General features: G+C 38.3%; 1 protein-coding gene across 4 annotated transcripts in view; it reads left to right on the top strand.

Moving 5' to 3' along the window:
• LOC114242972 (kin of IRRE-like protein 1) overlaps positions 1–14,552 on the top strand; it is a 93,572-nt gene that overhangs the window by 29,310 nt on the left and 49,710 nt on the right. For all 4 annotated transcript variants that reach the window (XM_089729563.1, XM_089729562.1, XM_089729565.1 and 1 more), the window contains exon 2: positions 4,858–4,979. In XM_089729563.1, coding sequence (XP_089585689.1) covers positions 4,858–4,979 — 122 coding nt within the window. The remainder of the gene's footprint in view (positions 1–4,857; positions 4,980–14,552) is intronic.

The following is a 14,552-nucleotide window of genomic DNA, read 5'->3' as shown; positions in this document are numbered from 1 at the left end:
TCAAATCGGTCCAGTAGTTTCGGAGCCTATTCGAAACAAACAAACAAACAAATCTTTCCTCTTTATAATATTAGTATAGAAGTATAGATACCGCGTCATGATCTTGGTATACCAGCTCAAAGTCATGAATAAGACCATGATCAATACAGCCGGTATCTACCGTATTCGTGCAATAATAATAATATTGCCACATCGGACCTAACATTACTAATGCCATTAACTATGAAACATCGTCGCGTCGTGTGAAAACCTAAAAGGGAACATTACGTTAGCGCCGTTCACAGAATGGCAACCGTAAAGTAAAGAAAAACGAATAATGATCGACGAAATCGTTCAATATACCTACTCCGACGCGTTCCCACGGCGAATGAAGCTTAAACGGTGCAGGGCTGCCAAGCAAAAAGTAATCTCTCTTCTTATTTTTGAAATAAATTAGAATTACGTTTTTTTTTGTTTTGCTTTTTTAATCAGACGTATTTAGTATTTTACAGTATTCGCTGGATTAATTTTGCAGAAAATCAAGGGAGTTAGTATTTGAACAAAAGTCTAAAACTTGTGAAAGCAAAGGCATTAGTAATCTGAAGTACTGAAACTAAAGATAAACTGAAAGTAAAGGCATTAGCGGTAGTCAGCGGCTTGGCTCTGCCCCTGGCATTGCTGAAGTCCATGGGCGACGGTAACCACTCACCGTCAGGTGGGCCGTGCGCTCGTCTGCCTACAGGGGCAATAAAAAATAAATAAAAAAAACTAGATGGAGATTCGAGTATTTTAGTGTTATTATAATGGTATCTGTGTGCTTAGTGCGAGTTATTTAACGTTCCCGATAGCGTACAAGTGAACTCAAATTTGTATGCAGTTGGGACGTTTGCTGACCGCTAGGGGCGCTGTTCCAACTGCAAACAAATTTAAGCTAACTTTTACGCTATCGAGAACGTTAAAAAACTCACACTAAGCGTACTGATGTCCAGTCCACTCAGTTTCTCGCCGGATCTACTCAGTGGATCGTGATTCCGATCCGGTGGTAGACTCAGTGAAGCACTGCCCTTGTTAGGGCAGACGTTAGCAAACTCTTTAAGGGTGAGCTCGATCACCAGTTGAGGCGAAGCCAAAATAGCTACTCGAAGTTATTGGCAGAAAGGTAGGTGAAAAATATTGCGCTATTGTATTATCGCCTCAATCCCGTCTACGCTCCATGGGTGTTACGAATGCGGTCAAAATCAGTAGTGGAAATATGTTAAGTTAGTAAAGAATATATTAAAGATACGATCCAGTGGTAGATTCAGCGAAGCACTGTTCTTGCTAGGGCTAGCATCACCCGTCCATGCGCAGTAGGAATAGTCCCTTAGGCTACTAAAGATTAGATAGCGAAAACTAAGGATAGCACTGAATACAAGAAGGATAGGAAAGTAGTTTTAATTTTTGTGACGCTGGACAAACAATTTCAGGATACTTTGGCCCTTGGGATCTTCAGGGGAATCAGTGTGTAATGTGTAGCACAACTAGATGAACTGGATTCTGATTAGTCATTTTTACTAATAGATTCAATTTTCACTTTACACCTTAATTTTTTTGTGGTACGCAATATTGTGAAGCTCCATGCGTAGGTATCATCGACCTGCCTATTTCCATCTAAAAATAGATATTAAACCTCATGCCTCAAGGTGGGTGACGGTATTCACGTTGATATCTATGGGCGTTTGTAAGTAATTAACACTGGACAAGAATATTGCACTCACCAAACCAATTTTTATTTATTTATAAAAAACAAATTATTTTCATAACTATTTAAACCGCAAGCATTACCTACATTTATAAAAATACATAAAGACTTATATTTTAAAACACAAAATAATACCAAACAACTGCCTCTGGCGTTTGTCTATGGTCCACCTTTGTTGTCAGATGATTGATGGAGTTGTCATTGTCTGTGGGTCGTATCTTTGAGGGCATCTTCATTACAGCTTGTATCCTGCTCACACTTGGAAGTTTTTTATATGCACGAGCGAGGCATCGAGAATTAGTTTTCGAGTCGAGACTATGTGTTGTTTAGTTTGAGAAATGGACGGTGTTCGTGTTTTGATTCTGCTTATTGCTATTTCGTTTCTTTCCCGTGGCCATTATTTGGATAATTGAATATGGTTGTGCAGGTTCAAGGTATGTTTGTAATCGTTTTGGTCGTTAAGCAAATATTTGTATTATACAAGATGATTATCTGCTGTGTGAAAAGTTGGAAGTACTTAGATTCATGCTTGGTCTGCGCTACTCCTAAGTGGAATATGGGAAATAGGCTTTTCGAAGAATGGCTGAAATCTCCATCGATCTGCAATATACCTATTAGATTTTTTGTAATTTATTTTCGGTAATAGGGCATGAATAAACAACACCATACTGCTAATAGCCTAGATGAGTTATTCTAGCTTCACATTTATTGGTTAGTGGACCAGCTCGCGTTGCTCAGCTTAAAAGTAGTTTCTAGCATTTACAAGCGCAGTACTTTGCTGAATCTACCACCGGATCGGAATCGCCACTCACTGAGAATATCCGTAGAGAACTCAGTGGGTTGTGTGATGATACCCACCAAACTATTTGGACGGCGAGCTTCTCCAACTAATTAGTGCAATATGTTATTAATTATTTGTTTATTGTCAGCGGTATTCAGTATCGAGTGCAGTTTATCTAAATATAAATTTAGCAATACGATATATCTATGCTCAGATTGTGCTAATAATGTTGTTCGTTCAATTTTCAAATTTAGGCAAGTTCTCTTAACGCTCTTTATTTAGTGTTTTCTTCGGTTTATCCGAGTCGCAGTCATAATCAAAGCTAAGGTTTTATCTCGCATTTATTTTTGATTTTAAGGTTTTATCTCGCATTTATTTTTGACATGATAGTATTTCCTTACTTACTTACTCACTTAATGGTAGGCAGCGGCTTGGCTCTGCCCCTGGCATTGCTGACGTCCACGAGCGACGGTGACCACTTACTATCAGGTGGGCCGTATGCTCGTCTGCCTACAAAGGCAATTAAAAAAAACCGTTGTTTCAAATACTTTTAAAAACTGTATTCGTGATGACGGACGACTAAGGTTTTTACATACCCTTTATTTATTTGAGAACAAATGATATCGATGATACTAGGTGCAATATTCCTCGATAGAAACTTGGCACTGCAAATATTTTCTAGTGTCGTATCAGATCTTAACACAACGTTAAACATAGTAATGAGTTAATGCTAATTAGGAAGAGAAAGCGCAGACGAAAAAACAAAATGCCGAGTAAGCCTTTCATTTATGTGCTTTTAATATTATAACATTCAGAGTTGTGGCGAAATAATTAAAATATGCCATAAACGATTTTACGGTTTCAGATTTGGTGTGTTTAATTAATTTTACGATTTTCGTCGCTTTTTTTTATTGCTTAGATGGGTGGACGAGCTCACAGCCCACCTGGTGTTTATTGGTTACTGCAGCCCATAGACATTTACGACGTAAATACGCCACCCACCATGAGATATAAAGGTCTCAAGTATAGTTACAACGGCTGCCCCACCCTTCAAACCGAAATGCATTATTGCTTTGCGGCAGAAATGGGTGGGGTGCTACCCGCGCGGACTCACAAGAGGTCCTACCACCAGTAATAGTTTCGGTCGCGAATAGTTTTTATTGTGACGTGTTGTTGTTTTCAAAGCAAAAGGTTCAAAATAGAACTTATTTATGAATTAATAACAATAATTATCTCCTTACACGTTTGCGGTCTCATATCTCTAATTTGAATCGGTAAATAGGTCAACAGGTAAGTGTGGGTAGGTATTGGAATTCACACATCGCTACATATGTACACGCCCAAACGATTCCTTTGATTGTATATCATCTGTATGCGAGCAATTAATCTCTTTGATGTAACGGCGGAAGGGTTTTATAAACTCGTTTCGAAAACCGTTTACGGGCCAATAAAAATCTCATCTTCCTTTGAGATCGGCTTATGGTCAGGCGCTGTTGAAGCGCGATAATCTTTTCGTTTCTTTCTGAAATAAAACTGAGAATTGATCGTTGTGGCGTAGATGTAATTTTTGTTCTGCTACGGGCAGTCTACGCCGAGATAATTTAGAAAAATATGTTTTCTTTTTTATGCCCTTGTAGGCAGACGAGCATACGGCCCACCTGATGATGAGTGGTTACCGTCGTAGTTTATGTATTTTTCGATACTTACGATGCGGAATTGGCTCTTCCCTCCTCAGGTTAGAGCCCCGTGAGCTCACCTACTCGTCAGGTTACGCTGGCATAACCCTCTAAGGCAGCCTTTCCCAAAGTGGGCGATAACACCCCCTTGTGGGCGCTGCAGGCCTAAAGTGGGGCGGTAAGAGACCCAGAAAAAAAATTGAGGCGTTGTATAGAGGCTTGGGAGGCGATTTATAATTTCATCTAGAAGGACTCTTAGATACCGACTGAGCTCACGCTGCAGTGGTTTTTAAGTACCTAGTTGAAAAAGAGCGGTAGGAGCGGTAGATAGGAGCGCTGAAAAATAATTTATTCTCAAAGTGGGCAGTAGACTCAATAAGCATGGGAACCACTGCTCTAAGGTTACCTACTAGCTTAGGTAGAAAAAAAATGTCCTTCTGCAGAAACGTGTTAAATATATTTATCTTCGATCTATAGTGCTGATAGTATCTCAGCAAACCGCATATGCTAGATCAACATGACTAAATTGAATTTGCAATTTGTTGAAGGCACCATAAAAGACGTATCGTGAAGTCGTCGGCTCACGATCGCAGCATGACGTGCAAGCAATTTTGAAGATTGCACGTAAACCGCCCCATTCTTCCAGCTGTAGCTAATAAAGAAAAAAATCTTTTCTACAGATGCCGTTCAGAGGTTTGTCGAGATGCCATCGTATACGGAGGTGAATCCAGGGGAGGACGCCTTACTCAAGTGTCGGGTATCAGAGAAGAGAGGCGTTTGTTCCTGGCAAAAAGATAATAAGGTAAGATTGAATAAGTCTTATCGTGATTTTTTCGTAGATCAAAGTATGACTACAAGGGAAAATTGTAACATTATATGTAGTATTAACTTCGGTTTTCGCGTCGTCCGTGACAACGAAAACTGTATTCGCAGCTAGAAATGAAATAATAGTAGAATCTACTGGAAGAGATTTCAACATGAAATAAGTAGTGCCCTTGTGCTCTGTATCCTTATTGTAGTGTTTCTTCTAACAGCTGTGTGTACAAAATATATTAAATAAAAAAATAATATAAATAAATAATGCGTGATTAAACTGTAACAGTAGTTTTAACTATTACTTTATTAATTATTAGTTATGGCATTTTTAAAACACACACAATACGGAAATATGTAAGCTTACGTTACGTTTTATTAGAAATTTGCTCATTAAGTACTCGTTAATATTTATCCCTGGACAAAATTATTGTAACATGAGTAAATTAAAAAACGTGATTCCTGTTTGTGACGCGAAACGTCGGAGATTTGAAATGGTCGTATTAAATTCGTCTTTGCCTTTGTTGTTTTGTGGTGAAATTTCAATAGCAAAGGAAATCGTTGTTTGTTATTTTTCTTAGATTTGTGTACACGTTCGTTTATTATGAGATTTGTAAATGAGTCCGTTCGAATTTATTTTGAGTTGGTTCAAGAACTAGGTACGTGTGTAACAGGTCCTTTCCGCGGGTAAATTTTTATTTATATCAGCGCCCTGCCTATTTCTGCCGTGAAGCAGTAATGCGTTTCTATTTAAGAGTGGGCAGCTGTCATACTATAAATCGTGTAATTCATGTGGCAAGGTGGCCGTCAATGGGCTTCGGGAATCACTTATCATAAGATGGGCTATGAACTCGTTCATATATCATACAAAAAAAATTTCAACTAGCACTTAGTGGCAACCCAATCTAAAACTCCACATTGTGATTTCCGTTCTTAAAATTGAAGGATTGGAATAGCAGTTATCTTAGACATCAAACTGTGCCATAGGACCGTTTCGCGATCGAAAATAGCTGCAAAGTGTTACATGTTCATGGCTCATAATTGATAACATAACCAGTAAAGGTACGACCATTTAATACGCATTAAGAACTTCCTTGCTTCCTAAGAACACCCTAATACGTTGGTCCGACCAGATCCGCATCGCTCTTGATTCCATATTTCACAACACCCTCCACACCGCCAAGAATAGATGGAGAAAGATCGTGCTTGCGAAGGTTATACAAAAGGGTTGCCACGCCCCTCAGCAGTGAGGAATATGACACAAGGAGAGAGAAGAACTTTCTCCTACCTGAAGTCGGTTAAAATAAATCGTCTTTCTATCTAAATGTTTAAAATTTAGTTCCATAAAATTTTAATAAACTGTACTAAGGTAAAATGCAAGTTTTGTAAGCCCACCTACTTTATTTTTAATCAGATCATCCGGTCTTTCAAAAACTAGACGAGAGCTACCTAACTTAGTTAATTTCTTAACGAATACTTTAGGCGCAATTCCTTCTGTTTTTGATAAGATACATCGGAGCAAAGTTAAAGCATTAACATGTAATGTTTTTGTTTTAGCGTTCCACTTAATTATTTATAGTCAATCAAAATAATTCTTTTTTTACTCGGTGAGCACTAGTTAGCGCCGAGAGTCGTGGGTTCAATTCCGACATCGGGCAAACATTCGTGTGATGAACAGGTTGATTTGCTCTTTTTTTGGCAGCTTATTATCTATATATTTAAACTTATTATATATATACCTAGTCAGGTCATAAATTCTGTCACATGTTTAATGTAAAATAATTGAAACAAGTTTATTCATTATGTAACCATTCATATACCAAAATGAACTTAACAAAACATAGATTCTTATGACACTAAAGTTTATTCCAAATGACCTCCGTGATTTTGAATACAGGCCTTCAATCTGCGCGGCCAGTCGTCTATCGCAGCACGAACGAGGTCCATGTCAATATCGGCGGCTGCCTTAATCAAGAATGTCTTGAGTGACTCCAAATTGGGATGAGGCTTTGAGCACGCCTTTTCCTCCAAGTGTTGCCATATCTTGTAATCTAACGGATTCAAATCTGGACTGGAGGAGGGCCAGTCTTCGTGCCGGATGAAGTCGATTTCACGCGCCGCCAGCCAGTCTCGTGTGCTCTTCGCTCTATGAGCTGGCGCCGAATCTTGTTGGAATACCCAGTGCCTGTTATTGAACATGGTATGAGAAACAGGTTCCACAAAGTTCGTCAGGACTGTATTTTGATACACAACTGCATTCGTTTTTACACCTTTCTCACAAAAATGTACCTCTGTTAAGCCCCAATAAGAAACTCCCAACCATACCATGAGCGAGGATGGAAAATGACCTCGTTGGACACGCGGAATACGGTTGCTCGCTTCTTCACTATTGTGTGCGTACACCTTATCATTTTGTTTGTTGTAGCTCTCTTCTAAGGTAAAAATTTTTTCATCCGAAAAAAGAATTTCCCGATATTTTTTTTCCCGCGTACCGCTTCAACAAAGCGCGGCATCTCTTCAGTCTCAGGTCCATTAGACGAGCATTCAAACGATGTCCTGTTTTTCTTCGATATGCCCGAAGCCCTAAGTCTTCATTTAATACCCTTTTCACCGTGGTTCTGCTTAACCCCATCTGAAGGGGCAACAGTTTCTACTTACGTTTGGGATTTCTTTGAATTCGCGCCTTCACAGCTTTTATCACTGCTGGAGTCCTAACAGACCGAGGGCAACCACTTCTTGACCTGTCATCTACACTAGAGTCTTCATTGTATCGTTTGATGGTACGATAAACGAATCTTTTGGTTATATTCAAAATTTTCAGTATGTTAAAAATTTGAATTGGCGCGTAACCGCAACGATGCAACGCAATAACTGCAACACGGTCTTCTTTAAGCGTCCACTCCATATTTAAAAATGAGTAAAATTCTAAAAGTATACATTTTTATTTTCATGAACAATTCGAAATTCGAATTCAATAAACTTTTTTGTGGCCAGCATTCTAAAAGAAAAGTTTTTACTGTGTGACAATACTTATGACCTGACTAGTTATAATATCTATATGTATATGTATATTTATATGTATGTACAGGGAACCCTAATTCGGGGCCGGGATGTGACCATGCGTTGTTCTCAGTTATTATTATTATAAAAAAAGTAATGTTTTTTTGCGGGCTGTGGACATATCTACTTAGATATATTTATACGATTTAAATATCATTTCTGATGTTTCGCATACTTTACAATTTTCATTGTCACGGACGACTGGCGGTTGGAAATAATGTAATGGCAATAAATAAAACGCAACATTAAATCGTAAAAATTATCTAAGATTGAGAAAGGAACAATAAGACTGCTATAATTAGGATCCTTTACCATTACAATTCCCGCTGTCGGTTCAGAATTCGTACATACTATCAGAATCAGATGATTTTATCACATTGTGCATTTCGGTATAACGTTTTTGCGTGTTATATAACTTTGGAATGAATTTGTGCGCGCTATATTACGTACGTCTTCCTTCACACGTACTCTGAGAGTCCTCAGCGAGTTAGCTGTGCATGTAGCATTGCCGTTGTCCTTGAGCGACGGTTATCCTTCAAAACGAGAGGGACTGAAGAGAGCAGCTTTCTTTAAAAAAAGTGCTCAAATTCAAGAATTCAAAATAAGACGTTCACAACGTATTTATTACGCAAGCTTTTTTCTTGTATGAAAAGGCTGATTTTATCCGAGCGCGGACGGGGAACACGATTTTCCCTATAGGCTTTTAGGTAGGTTTATCGTAAAGACCGAGAAAAAAAACACACACACACAGAAAAATGTTTATATACGACGAAGGCAAAAAGAAAATTTAGTTGCTCGGTATGTGAATAGCTGACAAAGTGATATTGAAGGAATTACTTCAGTGTCGATTTTGCGTCGGAAACGCTAAAACAACAGCGGATGGTTTTGATAACGTAAATGTGAACAAAACTGATCCATCCAAAGATTATTCGGATTGAAACGTTTATACGTTATCTTTTGTGAATTCTATGTTTTGGAGCAACAATGAGACAGCGATAGCGTAGGGCACCAACGTGTAAGTATCTCGATCGTAGCTATTTAGGCAGTGGAGCAGTCATTGTTGTCAGGGCCTATATTACAGCGTGAGCGAGACCAACCTTGAGGCATGAGCTCGAAGTCTCAGTTGTATTGAGATAACGGTTCCCCTTTAATGTGGGAAGCATTGAACATGACGCATTCTTCAACTCAAGTTTATTTTCTTATTTATGTGGACAAGCTCACGGCCCACCTGTCGTTATGTAGTTACTGGAGCCCATAGACATCCACAACGTAAATGTCGCCACTTAACTTGAGATATGAGTGTTCTAAGGTCTCAGTTTTAACAGTAAAACGGTTGCACGGCAGAAATAGGCACGGTGGTGGTAACTACCCGTGCGGACTCACAAGACGCCCTACCACCAGTAATTACGCAAATTATAATTTTGCGAGTTTGATTTTTATTACACGATGTTATTCCTTAACCGTGGAAGTCAATCGTGAACATTTGTCAGGTACGTATTTCATTAGAAAAATTGGTACCCGCCTACGGGATTCGAACACCGTTGCATCGCTAGATACGAATGCACTGGAGTCTTATTCTTTAGGACACGACGACTTCAACTACTTCAACTAAATATGAAATAACCATCCAGAACATTAAATGTGTCATAAATTTAAAAGCACAAAACTATCTCACGTAATCTCATTTTACACGTGTTTTAAAATTACGAACCAAGTTAACGTGTTTCACGTTAAACCACAGATTCGTGCATCCACTTAAAAAGCTATAAAAGTAAATTGCAGCTTTCTAAGTAAAAGCTCGATTCACGGCCTTGTGGTGATAAACGGGCACGTGTGCTGAATAATGATACAATCAGCATTAGAATTTTTTTCTCGGTAGGGCTGGCTCTGTATTCTGTTCCCGCATTGTCGAGCCGTTATGTTACTAGCTAATGTTGGCAGCCTTGAAAGAAGATTTTTTTTTAAGTCTAAAGAGCAATAGTAAATTTACGTACATATATTAACGTATTTCTTGTTGGGTTATAAAAACAAAAAAAATTCAAGAATTCGAACAATTTTTGTTTTTTTGTAATCATTTGAAGTTCAATGATCTCAAGCCTATGTACTGTATGGATCTGTATGGATGGGTGCAAGAAACACACACACACAGACATCATCTCACAGGTCCTACCATCATTACTGGTGATAGGACCTCTTGTGAGTCCGCGCGGGTGGTTACCACCACCCTGCCTATTTCTGCCGTGAAGCAGTAATGCGTTTCGGTTTGAAGGGTGGGGCAGCCGTTGTAACTATATTTGAGACCTTAGAACTTATATCTCAAGGTGGGTGGTGCATTTACGTCGTAAATGTCTATGGGCTCCAGTAACCACTTAACACCAGGTGGGCTGTGAGCTCGTCCACCCATCTAGCAATAAAAAAAAACCATCAAGTACGAAATATTTGTAACAAAGGTTCCGTTTTCAATTGGGCATAGATTTCGGGTCTCGTGATATAATATACCATCGCCAGTAAATCCTACATCAAAGAGATGATCAATAATGTTTTACCTCTTAATTTTTACATAAAAATCATAAAATAAACCTTCTTTGGTTTTCGCGAATCGTAAACAAAATTCAAACTACTTTTAGAGGTTTTTTTATTGCCTTTGTAGGCAGACGAGCATACGGCTCACCCGATGGTGAGTGTTACAGTCGCCCATGGATTTTAGCAATGCCAGGGGCAGAGCCAAACCGCTGCCTACCGAGCCAAGCCGCTGCCTGTTTAACAATTAAAAAAAAAACGCGAGATATAAACAGTAAAAGTGGTTTTATTTTTATTATTCTTTATTGTACACACAGTTAATAAAATATAATAATTGTGAAAAGTTATAAAATGGCGAGCTTAACTCAACAATTGAGATATCTACCAGCTAACCGTTTTTAAAGAGGGTGAGCTTTACATAGGTAAATTGACCGTTATTGACCGTATCTTGAGCTTTAATTGACCTTAGTTGATTTTTAACTTCAAAAGCATGGATATTGTATTTTTTTCTGGACTAAAATATTCTCATATGATGTTTTTGTTTAGTTAATTCAATATACGCTGATAGTTGATACGCGTATTTGCTTGTGGCCGTACCACAATATAAGCCGGCGCGTGTTTCGTTATCATCCTGCCTATTTCTATCGCAAAATAGATGCGCGTGTTCGATAAGTAGGGAGCCAATATTCAATACAATTGAGACATCGATCGCATTTCTCAATATGAGTGGCAGCATTTTATTTTTTATTTTTTTATTGCTTAGTAGGTGACGAGCTCACAGCCCACCTGGTGTTAAGTGTTTAATTGAGCCCATAGACATCTACAACGTAAATGCGCCATCCATCTAGAGATATAAGTTCTAAGGTCTCGGTATAGTTACAACAGCTGCTCCACCCTTCAAATAGAAACGCGTTACTGCTTCACGTCAGAAATAGGCAGGGCGGTAGTACCTACCCGTGCGGACTCACAAGAGGTCCTACCACCATTAATTACGCAAATTATAATTTAGCGGGTTTGATTTTTGATCTTCTCAGTGGATCGCGTTTCCGATCTGGTGGTAGATTCTGCGAAGCACTGCTCTTGCTAGGGCTAGTATTAGCAACACTCCCGGTTTGAGCCCCGTGAGCTCACCTATACGCTAAGGAGAAGCTGAAATAGCCTCTCAAGGCTATCAGCATAGGTAGGAAAAAAAAAGTTAGAACCCTCACGCGGCTCACGGGTGATCCTCATGGCCCAAACGGTTCTTTTTTTTTTTGTCAGGAGTAAATCGACTTCCGCCCTCCACTGGGGATGGTGGTCCAAACGGTTCAGTAAGATTTACATGTGGCGTTCAACGTGTTAACATTGCTCATCAAGTAATCTTCCTAAAAAAAACCTTGTAGCGTCTAAATATGAACATTCAGTCAGCAAGAGGTCGTAATCTTGTTAATACTCATTCACGATTTTCGACTAATACTTTGTTCGAACTATGCTTCAACAACGTCAATATGTAAATCCGGGTATATCTTATCGTAGAACCCATAAGGCAATTTGTCAGCTCGGAAGGGTAGGTATTACCGCTGGTTTCTATCGTTGTCGTTGTAAAGAGAAGACCCTTTATACTACAGAACTTAGCCTTATATCTCAATGTGGTTAGGGGCATTCACGTTATGATTTCTATGAGGTTTCACTCATCATCGGGTGGGCCCTGGGCTCATTCATCTGTCTATGCATAAAATAAACTAATATATAACTAGAAGACAAGCAGTGAGCTCCAGCAAGTCAGTTAAGCATGTGAAGCTATTAAAGTTTGAATGAAATATATTTCGACCACACAAGAACCCATTTTAAATTAGTCCATTGTGTATGAAACCTAACATTTAAGGTGTTGATTGTATATCTTTAATTTATGGAAATGAGATCCCTTATTTGAGTATTCATTTGTTTAGAATCATGGCCATTGTTGGCGCTACGTGTTGGGCCTCCAAACGAGGCTGAATTAACATTTAGATCTAAGATTTTTACTCATAAAGCTTGCGGGTTTGGGTTTTTAGTTAGCATAATGCGTAGTCAACGGAGCAGTCTTATGGAGATTTTATCAGCACCGGAAATAAACAAAAATATTATCTAGTAGCACGAAACACTTCCAAATTATATTTATTAATCTCGTGGTCGCGGGCTGTTAAGATTTAGCTTAGGCTATTTTGAGTTTTTAACAAGAGTATAATATGTGAACGTGTAAACACGGTTGTTAGCCTTATAAACATAGGCAGTGTATGCAAGTTTTTCTTTCAATGTCATTCAAAGTAGAGAATTGCGGTAGGCAGCGGCTTGGCTCTGCCCTTGGCATTGCTGAAGTCCATGGGCGACGGTAACCACTCACCATCAGGTGGGCCGTATGCTCGTCTGTCTACAAAGGCAATAAATAAAAAAAAAGAATAATTCTATAATATCTTACATGATATAGTAATATTGCTTAAAATATTAATTTATTATTAGAGAGATCTTAAGGGCTTTAAATCTTGTTTTCGTATTTAAATTACATAAAAACGCAGTTAAATATGATATTTTTAATTGACTGGAGTATTTGATAATAGTAACTATAGTGAGTAACTATACTGAGTGCTTAGAACTTATATACAAGGTGGACGGCGCATGTACGTTGTAGATGTCTATGGGCTCCGGTAACCACTTAACATCAGGTGGCATATGAGCTCGTCCACCCATCTAAACAATAAAATAAAAAAAACATTTCATTATGATGCATATAGGCTGTATGTATATAGGCTTCTGTCAGCACTTAATACCGTATTGGTCGTGAATTCGTTTGCCAAGCTACAGAAAAAAGTTGGTCCTAATCAATTTTTTTTAGGTCTTGTCGAACCAATTCAATATTGCATTGTCGACAACGCGACGGAAATACAAAGCTTTTATGAAAACATAAAAATGAAACGAATATTTACGGTTCTTCTGTGTGCGATATATTTTTGTTAATCAATTTAATCAAATATCGGTCTATTCTTTATTGTTTTTATTTAAACGGCTTCCATTGAACTCTGTGGACCGGGAAAGAAATGATTTTCAATAAAATCTAACGCAAATAACTGTTGGTTGCTTATATTTGTAGTAAAACTAGCTGACCCGGCAGAATTCGTAGTGCCTCAATCGATAAATAAAAGACCTAAACTTTTGTATAATGTAAACTTAAAACAAACAAAAGGAATCCGTCATGGACGGAGGCCACATCAAAATAACAACAAAATTGTTATTTTTATTCAATTCCGAGCATTTTCAAATTTATCTACCTTTTAAACCTTCTCTGGACTTCCACAAATAATTCAAGACCAAAATTAGCCAAATCGGTCCAGACGTTCTAGAGTTTTAGCGAGACTAACGAACAGCAATTCATTTTTATTAAGTATAGACATTTATATATAGATAAATGATTCATTGAAACAACACGCACGTATCACGTATCACACTATGATGATACATTTTTATTACGTAGATAGGGGAAAGATCTCACGGCTGATCTGGTGTGCAATGAAGCGTGTATATCACACGTGTCTATGGGCTCGGGTAACTATACTTGAATCCTTAGATATCATAACGACAATGCCGCAATCCATCTGCAAGTTGAGACCTCCCTTGGCTCTCCCACTATTCAGAACAAATGACGGCTTCATCCAACAAAATAAGCAGAATTGAGGCCGTCAGCGCAAAAGTAGTCTAATCTTACTATAGTATGGAGATAATGAGGTTCGAATTTACTTTTACACTGCTTTGTAGGCAAAAACAATACGCGCAAAATAATGTTCACAAAGCCATCTTGTTATCTAGGGGTCAAAATAGGGATAGGCCGGTTTTGTTTTGAAAATTTATAATGTTTTAAATAAATTGCAATATATTTATATAAGCACGAATATGAAAAATTGTGGACTAGGTCACTTTTGCGCAGACCGTCACAATTATGGTTCTAATCTAGTTGAAACAATAACGCTTT

The sequence above is a fragment of the Bombyx mandarina genome, chromosome 08, assembly GCF_030267445.1.
Source record: "Bombyx mandarina strain Sakado chromosome 08, ASM3026744v2".
In the NCBI taxonomy this organism is placed as follows: domain Eukaryota; kingdom Metazoa; phylum Arthropoda; class Insecta; order Lepidoptera; family Bombycidae; genus Bombyx; species Bombyx mandarina.
This window is presented reverse-complemented; position numbering and strand designations above follow the sequence as displayed.